This window comes from Chrysemys picta, chromosome 1, assembly GCF_011386835.1.
Source record: "Chrysemys picta bellii isolate R12L10 chromosome 1, ASM1138683v2, whole genome shotgun sequence".
NCBI lineage: Eukaryota > Metazoa > Chordata > Testudines > Emydidae > Chrysemys > Chrysemys picta.
In genome coordinates, this window is record NC_088791.1 from 217645715 (window position 1) to 217663805 (window position 18091).

General features: G+C 41.6%; 2 protein-coding genes and 1 long non-coding RNA gene across 16 annotated transcripts in view; 1 reads left to right on the plus strand and 2 right to left on the minus strand.

Moving 5' to 3' along the window:
* BEND2 (BEN domain containing 2) overlaps positions 1-6240 on the minus strand; it is a 34754-nt gene extending 28514 nt beyond the window's left edge. For 3 of the 8 annotated variants that reach the window (XM_065580172.1, XM_042840202.2, XM_042840199.2), the window contains exon 1: positions 5983-6120. Coding sequence is in view for 4 of the 8 variants with exons in the window: in XM_042840198.2 (XP_042696132.2) it covers positions 5983-6208 (226 nt within the window). In the remaining 4 variants the exon portion in view is untranslated. Of the gene's footprint in view, positions 1-4191; positions 5093-5533; positions 5743-5982 lie in introns of those variants that run through there. The other 5 variants (XM_042840198.2, XM_042840197.2, XM_042840195.2 and 2 more) reach the window with 5 other exon arrangements.
* LOC135980109 (uncharacterized) lies at positions 5978-9372 on the plus strand. The gene is made up of 2 exons (XR_010597340.1): positions 5978-6110; positions 6523-9372. It is a non-coding gene; the product is annotated as an uncharacterized LOC135980109 (long non-coding RNA).
* Positions 9373-13679: 4307 nt separating this feature from the next.
* The window catches only part of NHS (NHS actin remodeling regulator), a 345061-nt gene continuing 340649 nt past the window's right edge, over positions 13680-18091 (minus strand). For all 7 annotated transcript variants that reach the window (XR_010597277.1, XM_065580125.1, XM_065580121.1 and 4 more), the window contains one exon: positions 13680-17906. Coding sequence is in view for 6 of the 7 variants with exons in the window: in XM_065580125.1 (XP_065436197.1) it covers positions 17264-17906 (643 nt within the window). In the remaining variant the exon portion in view is untranslated. The remainder of the gene's footprint in view (positions 17907-18091) is intronic.

Genomic DNA, 18091 nt, shown 5'->3' on the forward strand with positions numbered 1-18091 from the left:
CCATCAGGTCTTTAAAAAGCTCTTCAATAACATAGTTTGAGCCTATTCACTCAAGCAAGACCAGATCCTATTCTAGCAGCATTTGGGCACTATTGCATTATGACACATTGACTCAGCATGTTAAAGGTCCTTTCAGAGAGGTACTTAAGCACATGAGTAATACTGCAAGAAGCAATGGGATTACAGCTATGCTTAAGTTAGGCACTTGCTTAAGAGGCTGGCTGAATTGGGGCATTGTATATATAGAATAGGTGTGTGTTATTATTTATATATAAACAAACAAACGGGTGGCCAAACTGTGGTTCCAAGCCACATGTGGCTCTTTAACAGTTAAAATGTAGCTCTCAAAGCCCCCTCCACACACACCCATTCTCCACCTACCAGACTTGGGGGCGGGGGGAGGGTTAGGACCGCTGCCTTGCAGTGGGGTGGTGAGATAGGGGCTTCTGCCCAGAGGGGAGGGGGATCTCAGGGCTTCAAACCCACAGGGTCCACCTGCTGGGGCTTGGGACTTCAGCAGGAGCAGGGCTGAACCCCTGAGCCCTGGCAGGTGTCTCCCAAGGCGCTGAAGCCCCAACTCCTGGCAAGTGTACTCTGGCTCTCAAAGTTCTGAATATTGTCATATGCGGCCCGGCAGGCCAGTAAGTTTGGCCACCCCCGATATGTAAAATGATAAATTGTCTGCAGCTTAGACAGGTAAGTCTGATCTAACGGATATAGCCATAAACTACAGTTTATTTTAAAACTTGTACAATTACAAAACAAACAAGTTGCTTGCTTGTCTGTTGATGCCAACAAAATAATTATTCCTCAGCACACAGATGCATAAGAGAGGCTGGAAACTTTCACAGCTGTTTTAAGAAATATTTTATTTATTGAATTTTGTGTTAAAAATAGTTTCATATGAAATAATATAGACATACATCTTTCCCAATAAATTGACTTATTAAAAAAAAAAAAAACTGTGGAAGTTTGCAGACATCTGCAGATCAGCCCTTCCTGTCTCTCAAATTCTGTCAACAATTTGGACTTTTTGCTGGAAAGTGGCAGTAAAATGCAGCACTCAATGAGATATCTGAACCACTCAGTCATGAGGAACCTAAAACAATGACAAGTATTTCTAGAAAAAGGAAGTGTATTTTGAATATTCAGTATAGTCTGCCACTATTTCAGTATAATCTCACTATTTTTACTAAGTCTCCATTTAGCTGACCACAGCAGTTTTAGTTCAAAGGGAAGACTTGATAAAGAAACAAACCCCTTTGCAATTTTAGAGGGAATTATTATTTCTGCTGTTTTTGGCATTCTTTGAGATGCTTAATAAAAAACAAACTGAAAGTGTCATTAACACTCCTGATCTGTTATTTAAACCATGTATGCTTACCAGTAATGAAATGCTCGCTGAGAAATCCTGACTGCTGATAGCAAAGATCTAATGGTAAGACTGGTGGCTCATGGAGTTCATGACCAATGGAAGAGACCTAGCAATTGAGTAACGTACTACAAGCAGTTGGGGAGGGGTGGGGGAGGGGCGAGGAGGGAGAAGTTGAGGATCCAGAAAATCAGGACCACTTTTTAATTTAGGATTCTGGTATAAAATGCATATATTGATATAGACTTAGATGCTAATGTCATCTAATACTACAGAGTTTTTAAAAAGTAAAGCGTAGTATTAGTTAAATACTGGATATGCCCTCTATTGGGGCACACTTTCCTACACCAGCAGAAGAAATGAACCTCATAATTTAATAGATCACTTCACTTTTAAGTACCACGGTCATATAGTCTAAAAGAAAAATGTTTTGCCTATTCAGGTTAAAATATCCACGCCTTCAAAATCTTAGTACAAAAAAACATTTCAGATATATATTTACTCACAGCAGTATCTATAAAAAAAACCCTTCTCTTTATAAATGTTGGTGCTCTTAAAAATGAGAAATCAAGAGCACACAGCAGACAGATGCCATGTAACATGCCCCACACAGAAACTAGAATTAAGCCACCAAAATCTTTTTAATTTGTGATACAAAGCAAGATTTTAATCCAAGTTCCTGGGAGCAATAGCTAGAGCATTAACTGACTAAGTTATCCAACTCCACAATCAACATAAGTACGATCATACTGGGTCAGAGCAATGGTCCATCTAGCCCAGTGGCCAAATGCCATGTGCTTCAGAGGGAATGAACAGAACAGATAAGCATCAAGTGATCAAAAAAAAATTTTTTTTACAGAGATATTTGTAAGTTTCCAGTAACTCTCTCAAGGAAACAAAAAAATCATAATTAAGAAAAATAGCGTCAAATATTCTTCAGGTTTTGAGTTGCACCTTTACAAGGGAAAAACTACTTTCACCGTAAAATGAAAAAACAAACCATACTGGTGCTTTGCTGCATCATAAATTAAGTAAGTAAATATATTTAGTGCTACTTCTTTAAATCATTTAACTAGTCATTCCAATGCATCAATAGGCTAACAAAGTTCTGCCTGGAAATGTAATAAAGAGTAAATGTATGTCCAAAGAAAGCTTCAGTCATTTAACTCTTTCCTTGCTCAGAATCAATACATACCCTGGGTTATGCTGTTTAGAAGATGGTCAGTTATTTTCAGTAAAGCAGCAGGACACTATATGCTGTATGACCCTATGGGATATACAAGTGCACCTCATACTTTGTACGTTCGGAGCTCAGGAAGATTATTATAGACAGAGCAGAGCTACACACTGATTAGAACATTCTGTCCCAAGTTTTTGTCAGTTTTGTTTGCTTAATTTAACAACATTTTATGATAATTATTCATAGTTATTTCAGCACTTTTCAGTACACTATTTATGAAGAACTCTAGTTTGCCTTTGTACAGAACCATCAGAATCTCTGCATGAAAGTTAAAAGCATTTAAAAATGCAGGGCGGCTGCTTCGTGATGACTTATATAGCTATAAAACTGTTCAACGTCTGACTGCATCAGTAAGATGCATCAAAAATTTTAATATCTTAAGCTATAGCCTATATCTAGCAAGATCAAAATTACTGCTGTCAAAAATTACTACTGTCAGTAGTGACATTTGAACACAAACTCTTCCAGAGCCTGGTTTCAACTGAGCAGATGGCTTGCTGACTATTATGTCGCTTTCCTAGTTCATTTTCACCTGCTAGGAGTGCTTCCCAAAGCACTTTGCTCTGTTTGCACCATCAGTTGGCACTGGTTAAATAACATTTTTCCACTCACTTTCACCTTGTGATGACATGCCAGTGTGAATTACAAAGTGCACAGCATATGTATGTAGTTATTTTTTGGAATACAGAATGCCTGTGTTCTGAAAAATCAGTATATAAATGTGTTGGAACCTGTTTGACATATGGTTTGCTCTGAAATTATCAGGAATGCATATTTTCATGAGAAACAGAATTGTAGCTTCATTCATAAAAGCAAAACCATTATTTGATACAGATGGGTTTCTCTCTCACACATACACAGACTTGCATGAATCCTTCATTAGGAAACAATTTTTAATGTGGAGCTCTTCCTTGATTTCTTTCAACTTTTCCCTATACTCATAGGTTTTGTATCAGACTCTTGTCCTTTTGGCTGAGGACAGATGGATATGGCACTCTCTGGAAGCAAACAATGCCAATCAAGCTATTTATTAAACCAAGAGATGCACAGTATACTAAGATTCTGACATATAAGAGTGCTGGCAAGATATCTATTTCCTGGTCATAGTCACATGATTATAGTCATATGACAGGGAGTCATTCTTCACTGCCTTTAGGGCTACTGTTGCAGAAGGCACTCTACCGTTCTTAGTCATGATTGCAGGATGATGCCTGCATTGCTTACAGGCTCAGGATCTATTTTCTGATTCTCTTTTTACCAGTATGGTGTACCTATAGAGCAATAACCTATAGAGCAACATTTTTTTTTAAATAGTTACTTGAAGGCTCCAATAGTCTTGTCTGAAAGTTTGTCATTTAGCTTTGGGTCTCCCACAGCTCAACATTTTTTTTTTTTTGGTAAAAATTACCCCCCCCCCCTCGCCCAATCAAACTGTAGCAATGAAAAGCAGAGATAGGAAAATAGTTTAAACAGAGTGGAGAAAAGTGAGGTGGATGAAAGGAAGAGGAACACTGTAGAACTGTTGCAAGAAATACACTGCAAAATACACACAAAAATAAGGGTTTTGAAGATTACTTACAAAGTTTTGCCACAATAAACCAGAACAATATGAGGGACTCCCAACACAGCCTGCTCCAGAGCTGCCTAGAGACCCCCTGTGAGAATTGCTATGGAAAGACTCTACAAACTGAAACTTTCCATTTCCTATCACGTCCCATTATAAGACCCTGTTTTTAGTCGCTTATCATTTTGCTAACTTCAAATATTTGCATGGAAATTTTCCATGGTGAGTGTCTGCCTCTTGCTTAATTTTTTGAGAACATTTCAGTAAAAACAGCTCAGCCATTTCTTAAAACGAGTTTATGGGGGGAAAAAATGTTTCGCACTTGTGAAAACTTTCTTGCAACTGTTTAAGAAGGTGTAGCCCCAACATGCTTTGAAAAAGGGTCTTGAAATTTGGAAGGGGGCTGCTCTTACAACAGGAATTTGCCTTCTTACTGCCCCTGAGAAAATCTGCACAAATTTGGCCAAGTTACATGCCCTTGAAAAATCATAGTGTGCACATGCTCAGTACAGACTTGAGAGTTTAGCTACTAAATTCTCCAAAGATCCCATGGGTACTGGCCGTATTCCAGTTTGGGACTGAACAGGACTTCACTTTTTCTGCGACTGTTCCTCCTAGCTGACCAGGGGTCACTGGGTACAAAAACAGAGAACAGGGTGACTGACTGTCCCAGCTGTGCTCTCAGTGCTCACCGTGTTGCCACCCAGAAGGAAGACGTCACCTGACTAGAACGCAGAAGGTGCAAAGGAGCAAGGGAAAGAGGGGGACATTCAGGTAGGGCAGAAGGGGCAGGCAGGGATAATGGGGTAGAGTCAGATCTGCAACCACTTGGGATTGCGTTAAAAAAAATTACGTTGTAAAAAAGTTAAGGTGGCACATCTAGTTACTCCTCAAAAGCAAAACAATACCAGCATTAAGGCAGCCTAGGGGGGGAGAGGGCAGCATTTCCTGATTCCCCTCCCCCCCCAACTGGTGGGGACAACAACCCCCCTCTACAGCCCACACACTACAGAGGGAGAGGGGGGACGAGAAGGTGAGCTGCACCTCCATTAGCCTGCTAAACCCAGGGTTGTGAGTTCAATCCTTGAGGGTCAGAGCGGTAGCCGTGTTAGTCTGGATCTGTAAAAAGTGCCAAAGATTCGTCTGGCACCTTATAGACTAACAGACGTATTGGAGCATAAACTTTCGTGGGTGAATACCCACTTCGTCAGACGCATCGTTGAGGGGGCCATTTAGGGAACTGGGGTAAAAATCTGTCTGGAGATTGGTCCGGCTTTGAGCAGGGGGTGGGACTAGACCCCCTGAGGTCCCTTCCACCCCTGACAGTCTATGCAGTCTATGATTCTCTGTCTATTACCTCCTGGCCCGATTACTCCCCGCTGCGGAGGGGGGAGGGGCGGCATTCGGGTCCTGTTTAACTCCCCTCCCCCAAATCCCACACTCGCGGGGGGCGGCACCTCCCGTCCTGTCCCCCCCCCGCGGCTCGGAGCCGCCTCACGCCACAGACAAAGCTCGAGGACGCCCCCTCCTACCCCTCAAGGCAGGAGGCCACCGCCCACCACCAAGCGCCCCCTCCCTCAAAGCCCCCTCCGCCGCTCGGCCAATGACGCGCCCGGCGACGAGCAGACGTGAGGACCAATAGCAACAGCAAGGTTGGTCGGAACCGGCCAATAGGGTGGGATGTTGTGGGCGTGGCTTGGCCGGCCCCGCAAAGAACGTTTGGGTTCGGCCGTTGCGAACGATAGGGGAACGTTTTCTGCAAGCGGGCAACTCCGCACGCGGGCGGGGGGGCAGCTAGGCACTTACCCTCCGCGGACATGGCGCCGGCGGGCGCTGCGGGGGGTGTCCCGGCGGACGGGCGGGTGGCGGGCCGGGCTCCGCGCAGGCAGGTGTGGCCGGAATGTGGCGTTGGAAACGGAAGCGGCTTTGCCGACGTGAGCAACAAACTGTTTTGAATCCGCGCGGCTGCGCAGTGGGGACGGGGGCGCGTCCGACAAACGGCGTCCCGCCCGGGAGCGGCCCCTGGCCCCATGCGCTCCCCAGAGCCCCGCAGTTAGGGAGAGGCAGCATCTCCCGCCCTGATTAGCCCCACCCGCGGGTTGCAGGCTTGTGGGGAGCGGCCCTGACGTTCTCCATCCCCCTCACACGGGGTGGGGGGAGGTGTCTGGTCAGTCGCAGGCTGCCCCCGGGTGCAGCGTCTCTGTCCTGATCCCTGGCTGGGCGTCGGGCTAGAGACATGCGGGGGGTGCAGGTGCCCCCCCTGCAAGTTTAGGGCTACCTGGCGGAGGTTGAGAACAACTGCTTTAGGCCATTGAACTCGCTAATCTATTTGTGTATGATACCAAGGGGCCTGTGTTCTCCATGGCAAGCGGCACCCAGACACTGTGACAAGATTCCTGGATTCTACAGCAAGGCTCTCAACCTCCTTCTTTCCGCGTCTCACCCCCAACAGGCTACAGTAACTCCACAGCCAACTTCTGCCACAACAACTGGTTTTCTGCATATAAAAGTCACGACTGACATTAAGGGGTAGCGAGCCAGGCAATTGCCCAGGACCCCAACAAAGCTAAGCTGCTCATGCAGTGGGGCTTCGGCTTTCTGCCGAGGGCCTCAGCAGGTCTATGCCAGCTCTTCTTGGTGGACCCTCTGAAACCTGCTAGTGGGCCCCAGAACCCTGGTGAGATTATAGGGTTGCCATCCTTCTAACTCCACAAAACCGATCACCTTTGCCCCGCCCCTTCTCTGAGGCCCCACCCCTGCTCTCTCTCTCTCTGTGTCCCCCCCTCCCCACACTACACTCCTGCTTGCTCTCCCACACCCTCACTCACTTGCTCATTTTCACTGGTGTGGGGAAGGGGGTTTTGGTGCAGGAGAGGGTACAGGTTCTAGGCTAGGAATGTGGGCTCTGGGGTGTGGCCAGAAATGAGGGGTTCAGGCTGCGGGAGGGGGCTCTGGGTGGGGGGTAATGGCTCTAAGATGGGCCTGGGGATGATGGGTTTGGGGTGCAGAACGGGATGCGGGCTCTGGGAGGAAGTTTGGGTGCAGGAGGGGGCTCAGGGCTGAGGCCAAGGTGTGGGAAGGGGTGTGGGCCTCGGGCGGCTCCCCGGAAGCGGCAACAAGTGCCTAGGTGGAGGGGTGGCCAGGGGGCTCAGCCTGCTGCCTCCATCTGCAGGCACCGCTTCCATTGGCTGTGGTTCCTGTCCACTGGGAGCTGTGGGGGCAGTGCACATAGTCCCCCCGGCCATGCCTAGGCGTTGAGGGACTTGTCACCGCTTCCGGGGAGCCGCACAGAGCTAGTAGGGAGGCAGCTGGCCCCGCCAACCAGACCTTTAAGGAGCCGCCAGTGTCCCTTTTTAACCAGGTGTTCTGGTCGAAAACCGGATGCCTGGCAACCCTAGTGTGCTCATAGTTCCCATGGGAGTGTCTGGTGCCCAATTTTGGCCAGAGGAGAAGGCGGGAGGGATAGGCACAAAGCTGCCACCCTTAGGGTGTTGGAGAGACTAGATGGGCTAGGGAAAATATCTCTTCTTAGACCAACTTCGGTTGGTGAGACAGGCAAGCAGAGAGATCTGTGACAGTGCATTTCCCAGGCCTGAAGAAGAGCTCTGTGTCGCTCAAAACCTTGTCTCACTCACCAACAGAAGTTGGTCCAATAAAAGATATTGTCCCTCACCTACCTTGTCTCTAATATCCTGTCACCAAAAGGGCTACAGCACCATTGTATATAACCCTTAGGAGACTGACACCTACAAACTCACCGTGTTCGGCCCTCAGCCTTGCTTCCAGTCTCTGCATTTCATGTGTGAGTAAGCTCTTCCCTCTGAACCTCCCTGACAAGAGGGGTGTGGCAAAGAGATGGGACCAGTGTGAAGGAATGGAAGAGAGACCCAAGGAAAGTAGAAATGAGTGAGGTGAGACTGGCAAGATAAAGGTGGAGAAGAGAAAGGAGGGAATGAGAACATGCTGAAGTTAAAAATAGAGGAGACACAAAGGGAGTATGAGTGACATGCCTCAGTGGTTTGAGCATTGGCCTGCTAAACCCAGGGTTGTGAGTTCAATCCTTGAGGGGGCCACTTAGGGATCTGGGGCAAAATCAGTACTTGGTCCTGCTAGTGAAGGCAGGGGGCTGGACTCGATGACCTTTCAAGGTCCCTTCCAGTTCTAGGAGATAGGATATCTCCATTAATTAATTGTCAAACTTTAAACCATGAAAACAGGCAAATTTAGTGTGAGGCAGCCTTAGTCATAAACACTACTGTAATATAAGTAATAATTGTCTAGTATTCTGTCTATGACAGTGGTCAGTACCAGATAGTTCAGAAGAAACAACCACATATAGACTTGTACATAGGGAAAAATTTCTCCCAATACCTCATTTTATGCCCTTAAGAATGAGGGTTTGTGTCCCAGACCCTACTTAGTTTGAAATGTATTGCCTTTCAGTTTCATTGAATGTGCCTTTGTTCTGTATTATGAAAGTAAATAGGTGTGCCTGATTGTCTTCTCTGTGTTAGTCATTCTTTTATGTAACTATCACATCCCTCTTATTTATATCATTAAACTAAACAGTCCCAGTCTTTTCACTCTCTCCTCTCTTTCCCACCATGGTCAACAGAACAAAACATTACCTTGTTGCCCGCATCTTTGTGTAATACTGAAATATTTTTATAATTTTTTCACCAACCTAGCTAACTATCCATCAGGATTCTTGAGTTTAAGAACCATTTATAAAGTATGATCTTTTATAACCCCAGATTTTCTAATATAAAGATGGAAAAGGGGTCACTAGATTAAATAGATTTTAGTAACTCACCACTTCCTTTTTGGTGGCATAATTTCTGTCTGTCGAATTTAGACTTACACTGTAATATGCCATCACCTCCAAGTCCTCATTTCTGGGCCAAACATTACATTCTTACACTTATGAATAGGAAAGGAATTTTGAGACAGGCAAGAACTAGTTGTAAGAGCTTTACGCGACTCTTGAAATGTCTAATTGTACTATTATGGATAAGGTCTTTTCTCACTTACTCAATGATTTTGTTATGTTGGTAAATAGTGAAATTGCCATAATGAGAACCTTTGAAAATCTCTTGCAACTCTTGAGGTGTGATGTGTGGCTTTTTGGTGGTGGTTTTTATTTTGTTTAGGGAAATGTCTCCCTCAGTTCTCAAATAAACAGTGTGGATTACCTGTTTTTTTTAATCAGTTCATATTTTTGGTTCATTTTCAGATAGACATTCTTAAGCTTATCACAGATCATTTGTAAGTGGATTACTTTCTCACCTAAAGATTTAGCATGCGCCAGGAAGATATCATCCAGGTGTAACAGGATCAGAGAGACAACATTGCAGTAGCCTGCTCCTGAGCAACTTGAAGAGTATAAAAGCAGCCTTCTCTCTGTCCTGGCCCCCGGTCTGGGGGGCTCTGCATTTTAAATTAATTTTAAACGAAGCCTCTTAAAAACCTTATTTACTTTACATACAACAATAGTTTAGTGATATATTATAGACTTGTAGAAAGAGACCTTCTAAAAATATTAAAATGTATTACTGGCACGCAAAACCTTAAATTAGAGTGAATAAATGAAGACTCGGCACACCACTTCTGAAAGGTTGCTGACTCCAGATATAGGGCCTAATCCATTTTTCATTGACTTTAGCGTGGTCTGACCTGAGCCAAAACCCACCAAAGTTATCTCAACTTTTTTTTTTTTTAATTAAAGAGGGAAAAGGGACAGATAAAGGAAAGGGATAAAATTGGGTTCCCATTTGAGGGTCCAAGATTACCAAATGGTCATAGGGCCAATGATTTTTTGTACTTCTTAATTGAGAGACCATCTAAGAAGCTCATATACTGATGATCTAGCCAGACTGTCTTTGAAGTTATTTAAACAAAAATGAGGAAACTATAAAGAAACAATGCCACTCGATATTAAATATAAACATTTCAAATAGTGATAAATAACTCTAATAGTGCTGTACCAACTTTGTTTTATACCCTAATAAACTAAGCTACTTAAGTATTTATTGCTGTTCATAGCATTACCCCTACAATTCCTCAAATGCTCTCTGTGATTATGGGCATTATTCTTTTTTTCAGTGCAACTGGCTTGTCTGTTTTTCAGCATCAGAAGTTTGTAATAGAATTTAAAAGTTGAGCCAACTGAATTATATTCAATTTGACAAGTTAATAAGCTGGCCAAACCACAATTTCTACCACACACTATCTGCATAATTCTCTTTCTCAATAAAACTTCAGTTATGATTTCCATAACTCCCACGCTTGCTGCTTATTCTATAGGCTGATAATATAGGTAAGCAGGCTAATGTTCCCCTGTTCAGAATAAAATAAAAGTATTGCAAGAACATTAATAGAAAGCAAGTCTTCTTTGTTTGTGCAAAAGTAGTTTTTAAATTACAAATGTTAAAAAAGTGTATTTTAGTACTTTAATTTAGCACCTTCAAACCAGAGAAATTTTTCGTACCGGATGCACAAAACAGTCTGAATAACTTACCAGTCATTCAGGGTGTGATGTTAACGCAGCTCTTCTCTGTTACAAAAGGAGAAAACCCTTCTCCCACCTTTCTTTTCCCTTTCATAAACTTGAGTTATCATCCCAGAACTTATTTATTCCTGCTCTGGAAGTCAGTGGAGTCTAAAATGGGAGCAGCAGTAAGAGCTGGTGGGGATAGTTTCTGGGTTTTCATCCTTGCCATTAGAAAATGGAATAGCAGCACTAGTAAAAGAACCAGTGGTGTCTTAGTTGGTCATCACTTATTTAGTTCTTCTCTTATAAAAGATCTGTCTCCTCAACAGCTGTCACTCTGTCTTAACATTTAGAAATCAGGAAACTTCATTGAGTATTTCAAAATGTTCCATAGGAGAAATTCCTGGACCCTCTGTTTTTGTTTTGTTTTTATATTAATATTGATACACCATTCTGAAAAAGTCTAAATCACAGTATTTAGAGAAATGGATTGGAGAGCATGGATGTGTCCCTATCCAGCTACAGACACATGCTGTGGGGCTAGCTATGGGCCTGCCCAGGAATATGAATTCATTTCAGATACATTTCTTCATGACCTCATTCTCTTCCATTGTGCAGCATTCTGTTACCACACAATGATGTGTAATGCAAATAGGTGACTTTCCCTTCCTATTTTGAGTTACTTTAACCACTGCATTTTATCTAGAGATTTTGTTATAGTTTCAGCTATGTGCTGCTGTGCTTTTCTAGCTTTACCAGTCCCTTTAAACATCTTTCTCTACTTTTTATTTGAAGAGTCCAATTCTGATCTGGATCTGCAGCCCAAATCCTCTCCTCACCCCCCGTTATTCAAAACCCAGGCGTCACTTGCCTGTGTGACTAAAAAAGTTTCCATGCCATGGAGCCATTATAATGACTTTTTTACTAACTGATGTAATTTGGGGCATCCTGCTTACTATACACATCCAACAGAGACATTACGACCTTCTCACCTTTCTTGGCAGAAACCAAATCATCTAATATCTGTAAGTTGAATTGTGGCTAGGTTTATTCTATGTGCCATGATTAAAGCGCATCACAATGGCAGGCAAATGTGGTGCAGTTGTGTTCCTACATATTACTCCTGCGGGAATTCTGCGCCAAAAAATTAAAAATTCTGGCATTTTAAAATTCTTCAAATTTTATTTGTCAAAATAACACTACATAATCACACCAGTTTCAATTATTTTGGTAATTTATTTCAAAGTACCTGTCAGCAAGTATATCTATAACGATACAGAAACACACAAAAATTCCCCTATCAGTAGAGAGTTAAAGAAACTCCTATAACAACGCATTTCCTGCTTCTCTGCCCTCTCCCCTCTAGAGCCCAGCCAGGGCTCCCCCCCCAGCCAATACACCTCAACCCCCTCCCCCCAGATACCTGCACCACCTTCCCACTCAGAGTTCAGCCACAGAGTCCCTCCACCCAGAAACTCCTCCTCCCCCCAGAGCCCAGCTGCAGGACCCCCCAGCCAGACGCACACCCCCTGAGCCCAGGGGGCCAGCAGGAGAAACAGCCTGATGCTCAGTCCCAGACTTGCACAGAGTTTCCTGTGCACCACTCTCTCCTTCCCTCAGGGCATGCGGGGAACTGCCGCTGTCGGGAACCCTTTAGCTCCCTCTCTCTCCCCTGGCAGTATCTTCTATGGGTAAGCTGGGCTCTGCTGGGTCCAGCAGCCCCTAGTGGTGGCCTGCAGCACTGCAGCCTATTTCTGTGGGGGTAAGGAAATTTTCAATTTCTGCAAAATTCTGCACTGCACAGTGGCACAGAATTCCCCATGTAACATATGCAGCGATCTGACTTGTCTACATGTCTGTTAAAACAACTCAGAGTCAAGAAGGGTCTAGCCAGAACAGCACAAGGCAAGTAACGTTGGGGAAAAATGAAGACCGCCTCCTTTGGAAAAGCATGGGTATGATTTTGATCTGTTCCCAGGACAGCCTAACTGGATGTTTTGGAAACAGTTGAAAAGCAGATTCTGTGTCTGCTTTTACAGACTGAGCTCTTTCCACAACCCTTACTCATTTATATTGCTTGGTTGAGAGGAGCTCATACCACTAACAGCAGCAAATGATCTACATAATCATTAACTGGTTCACCATCTGAATAAAATGTTATGTAAGCTAAATCCCAGGTGGAAACTCCTTCAAGATCACACCCATACGGGAAATCTTCATTCACTTGACTGGAATTTTAAATAAACCTGCTGCATTCCCTAATGCTAATTTTCTCCACATGCTCTAGGCATCATAACCGCAGATTTCAATTCTTCTGCCACATGCATCTTTTTCTTTTAAGTATCCATGTAGAGTAGTACAAAGCCATCCACAAATGGTGTACCAAAAATTCTTCTCTTCACACATTTGAGAAAGGTTCTTCCACAATGTTTTTTTTTTTTTAAGTGCAAGGACTGTCAGTGTGAACAGCCTTGCATGAAACAATGGGGGAGGGACCTTACGTCCGCCCCAACTTATGAATCCATAGAAGGTCTGATCACAACCTCCCCCACCATAATTAGTGTACTTAAAATGGCAGCAAAATCTACATTTTTTATTTTATTTTTAAATGTTATGTTCTGCCCTTTGACCACCACCTGCATTTCCAAGTGACATGCAGTCCTGGGGCTTGGTTACACCTTGGATTTTCATTGTTGCAGTTTGTTTTAGGCCTTCCAACCACAGATAAGCAAGCAATCTTGCTATCATTTTGTCTCTCGCTCCCATCCCCAATCAATAAACTAAGGGCAAATCCAAAAGTCTTTATACTTAGGCAACAATCCTATTAAAGTCAATGGCAATTGGATTTTGTCCTCTGTCTGTGAACTAAAAATTAGAATTCAAGGAGAGAGAACAAGAATAGACTGTATGAAATGTGTAATGTACGTAGAAACTTACCTTTGCAAACTGCCTCATTTGCAGACTATTGATTAGAAATAACATTTCACTGGAGGACAATAAAGAGAATGTGTGGTTTAATTGCAGTCACGTTTATTTGCAGTTTCTATACACACTTTCTAGGTAATCAAACTTTTCTGACACATTTTTTGAGAGGGGTTCACAATGAAACTGTCACTGTTTTTACTAAAAATAAATACAAGACTTAAAGTGTTGCACAGCTCTAAAATATACAAAGGCTTGGATTTAATGTAAACTTTGAAAACATTTTACAAAAGAAACCATCTTTGCAACAATTTAAAAAGTTCATATTTACAAATATTACAAAAATACAAAATGGATGCAAGTCCATAAACCATTGTCTTTTCTGCCAGCATGAACTGGTGCTAGTACCAAAATAGTTACACTGTAACCTCCTTAATTTTTTTTTAATCTTTAAGTCATAACCTACAGTATTTCTCTAAATCTGCCACCATTGCAGCAAATGCACTCAATCACTGACCTTTGGCAAAAGCAAACATTTGCTTTATTTGCTACAACTATTCCATGTCCTCTATGCTGCCACAAAAGAAAAAAAGAAAAAAAAAGTTATTTTTCAGACACAAAAACAGCTGCATAATTTCCAAAAACCATTTCCATAACATCAGTGCAAACAGAACAATAGCTTGGAATGATGGTTCACAAGTTACCTAGTGTAGCATTGTACCCTGTTTCAAGATATGTGTTGTTATTTTTGTTCTAAAGCTTGTCTTGAGCGCCTTAAAGATATATACCTCACTAAAGGGTTTCCTTTAAAAAAATTTCTGGCTCTCTCACTTGTTATGATTGTGAATTCTTTTTTTTTTCCTTAGTGGATTTACAATCCAGCTTTATTTGGGTTTAAATCTGTTAACTAGAAAATAGAAAAACTTTGTCATAGATTTTAGATTAAACAAAATAAGTAAAACTATATTTGATGTGCTAGTTCTGTGAGCATTACATACAGAGGGTATATTACTGCCTCATAATTCAAGTCAAAATGTTTATCTTTATATATATATATATATTTAATTTCATACACATTTAATTTCATATATATATGGTACCACTATGAAATTAAATGCCTTTGTTTGTTAATAAAAGGTGATATCAATTTATCAAAATCAACTCAGCTGTTTTCTACTTAAACTTTAGAATGATTTTTTAAAGCATATTAAGGATATTATAAAAGGGCGGCTGATATACATTTTAAGGTAATGACCCAAGAGGACCAAATAAGACTGTTCTGTCTGACTCATCAACTTCATTTACTCATGGTCTCCAAAAAAAAAAAGTATTTTGAGATATGCTAAACGTGTCCTGGTAAAAAACATACTAATTCATTTATTTCACCTACACTTAGACTCAGGTTTTCTTAACTAGCCTGTTGACACAAGCAATGAGACTTATTTCCAAAACCTTGACCCACTTATCTTTCTTTAAACACCTCCAGGTTTTCCTGATGTTTTAAACCGTTTTGCCAATTTAATTTCCCCCCAACACACATACTCACATGCACACACTGACCATATCCCACATACTGTATGCTATCACACTGCACAGAAGGACGGCAGAAAACCCTGAATTATATTTTTTGTGGTGTACACTAGATGAAATAGGACATATTCTAATGGGAAATAACATTCAAATTTTTGTTAAGTCATTCTAGTTTATTCAGTCATTCCAAAATCATTCCAATTTTAAATAAAACCGTCCTCTTCAAAACATTATTTGCCTTCTTTTAAAACTCTCTGCCCTATGCATTGTATAAGTAAAACCTAAACCAATAAAACCGCTTTCACACATCCCACTTCCCTATCGTCGTTTACTTACGCTTGGAGCCAAATTTATTTGATTTCTTTAGTACCAAAGTACCTTTCTGTCATCCTACTCACTCTGTCCTACTCCATGCCACATTCTTCCTTAAAAGCTCTCCTCTGCATTAAACCATCCCATGTTCAAAAGCATATTCTACTGTAAGCAATACCAACTGCTTACATTTTGAACAAAGAGGGCTTGATTCTCCACTTGGCTTAAGCGGTGCTACACCATTGGAAAACTGGTGTAACAAAAGGGAATCAGGCCTATCATTTTAAACATTGGTTTTATTTTGTTTAAAAATTAAAGATATAAAACAACTTGTGGTTTGAGCTCACAGCTACGTTTTCTTTCAGTTTTAAGACAAGAAAATTCAAGTAACTTCAAGTAATTCAGCTTTTGTTTCCCTGCCTTCAGTTTATCAAAGCATTTGCTCTGACTCATCTCCTTTCCCTCCCCCATATCATTCCCCCACCCTGTTAAGCATTTCTGGTAAACCCAGACAAAACTAAATTGTATGTGGCTGGCATAATGAACCAGAGCATTCCTCATTTAATAATGAATATAAATAATGCGTACACACACTTATTTCCCAGCTACGTTTTTCACAGTGTCATTTCTGTAAATATTTAGGTAGCATGAATCTCATCAGCACACAGAGAAAGCTTCACTGAAAACTCATTGTAAATATTTACTGATAAAACGGTGTTTGTTGCATGCTTATAATTTATTTGTTTCCTTTAAGAACCAGAAACTAATCATGTTTAAAGATTATATTTCTCAGGTTATGACTGTTATGTATCCCAATAGTCTAATAAGAATATGAAAATAAGTACTATTTCCTCATAGCTATTCTCTCTAATGCAATCCATGTCAGAATAAAGAGCTAAGGGACACTGTCAAATGTGACTACTTGGGGCTTTGCATTAGAAATGATTTTGTTCTGTTAAAAGCATGCTTTCCATCCCTACCAATTACCACATTGAAACTCACAGCTGCACTTTGCAATTAGCTTGTTTTGCGCTAAATTTTGAAAGACAAATGGTTACTTTAAAATTAATCAGCTCTTAATTAGCCTTAATATTTCATTAATTAACATTGAGACTTTCTTTCATACAGTTAGAATTCAGATTTGAGTCTTTTTGATCACACTGAAAGTGGTATTGGTGGACATGTAAATATGATGTTTGATATGAAAATGGTATTCACAGAATACAGTTAGTACATTTTACTATTTTTGTCTTCTATAAACAAAGTTGTTATGCAGTAAACTATTTGCCATGTGTCCACTTTTTTCTGATTATTCTATTTACAGATTTTTATCAAAAATATGGTATTTACATATGTTTTGTTAATTTTTTCTAAATTTTGTTTCAGTTCATTTTAGTGTAGAAAAATACCAATCCGTAAGCACAATTTCATTTTTTCCCTAGGGAAGCACTACAGTGAGAGGTTTTGTTCCTAAATGGGCAACTTAAAAAAAAAAAAAAAAGTTATTTTTAATTCTATGAAAATTGGATGATTTTGAAATCTACAGTGACAACAGGAATGAGAGTAGGATCAATGAAGCTAAAGGTAAACAGAAGAGACATAGCATATATTTCTACTTTTTAGAAAATGTAAAATAATCAGTAGCTACAACTCTAAATTTCTGTTTTCCCAGCATCTTATAAACACAAACACTTTTAAGCAATGATATTGCCCTGCAATTGTTTTGACTGCTACAGAGTTGGCCTGTTATATTCACATCCTTTTATAACCCCAGTAATTTCAGCGTTTACAAGTTTCACAGTCAACAGTGTGGCTCTCTGGAGCTTAGGCAACCTATGTTGAACTCTGAGAAGATCGGTCGTCATGAGGGCTGCCATCTGAATTCTCAGTTTCTCCTTCTGAGATAGCTTGCATCGGCGTATTGTACAGCCTACAGCGTACGCTGTAACGGCTGCTGCTGGCTGCAGGAGGTGCCCGCGAGCGCCCTACTCTTGAAGATGCAGACATAGAAAAGCTCTTGGAGGAGAAACCTTCTGCATTAACTCTAGGGGAGCAAGGAGACAGGGGGGATAATGCTTCAGGAGTTGATGCCTGGGGAGTCTCATCAGTGTTTTGAGGGGAATCCACAATTAGCTCACTGGGAGATTTAGGCAAAATAGGGCTCTTTAGTATCTCGGTTGCTGACATCCTATAGCTAGAATCGGATCGACTGCCCTTTTTAAGGAGCAGTAGCTTAAATTCCTCGTTAGATGTGTTGGACTTTTTGGCATTCCTGTAAATAAGACCTGGAGACCTCTGACTGCTTGTTGGGGCTCCCACACTGCTGGCAGGTGGCACACTGCTGGCAGGTGACGTGCTGCTAGCAGGTGACGTGCTGCTAGCAGGTGACGTGCTGCTGGCCCCAGATGAAGCTCTCAATCTGTTTCTTACAGAAACATCTCCAGAATCTTTTCTCCCAAGTACTTTTCTTTTTGATCTGTTAAAAAACAAAGGCACATATGTTTGTATGTTATTCACATGAAATAATACATAGCATTGCTACAGCAATGTACAGCTTCACAGAACTAGGCACCTATTAACTAATGACTCCTCACAATACCCCCACCAAGTAATGTAGGTTAATAATCATTGAAAAACTTTAAATGGCATGTAAGAATTGTA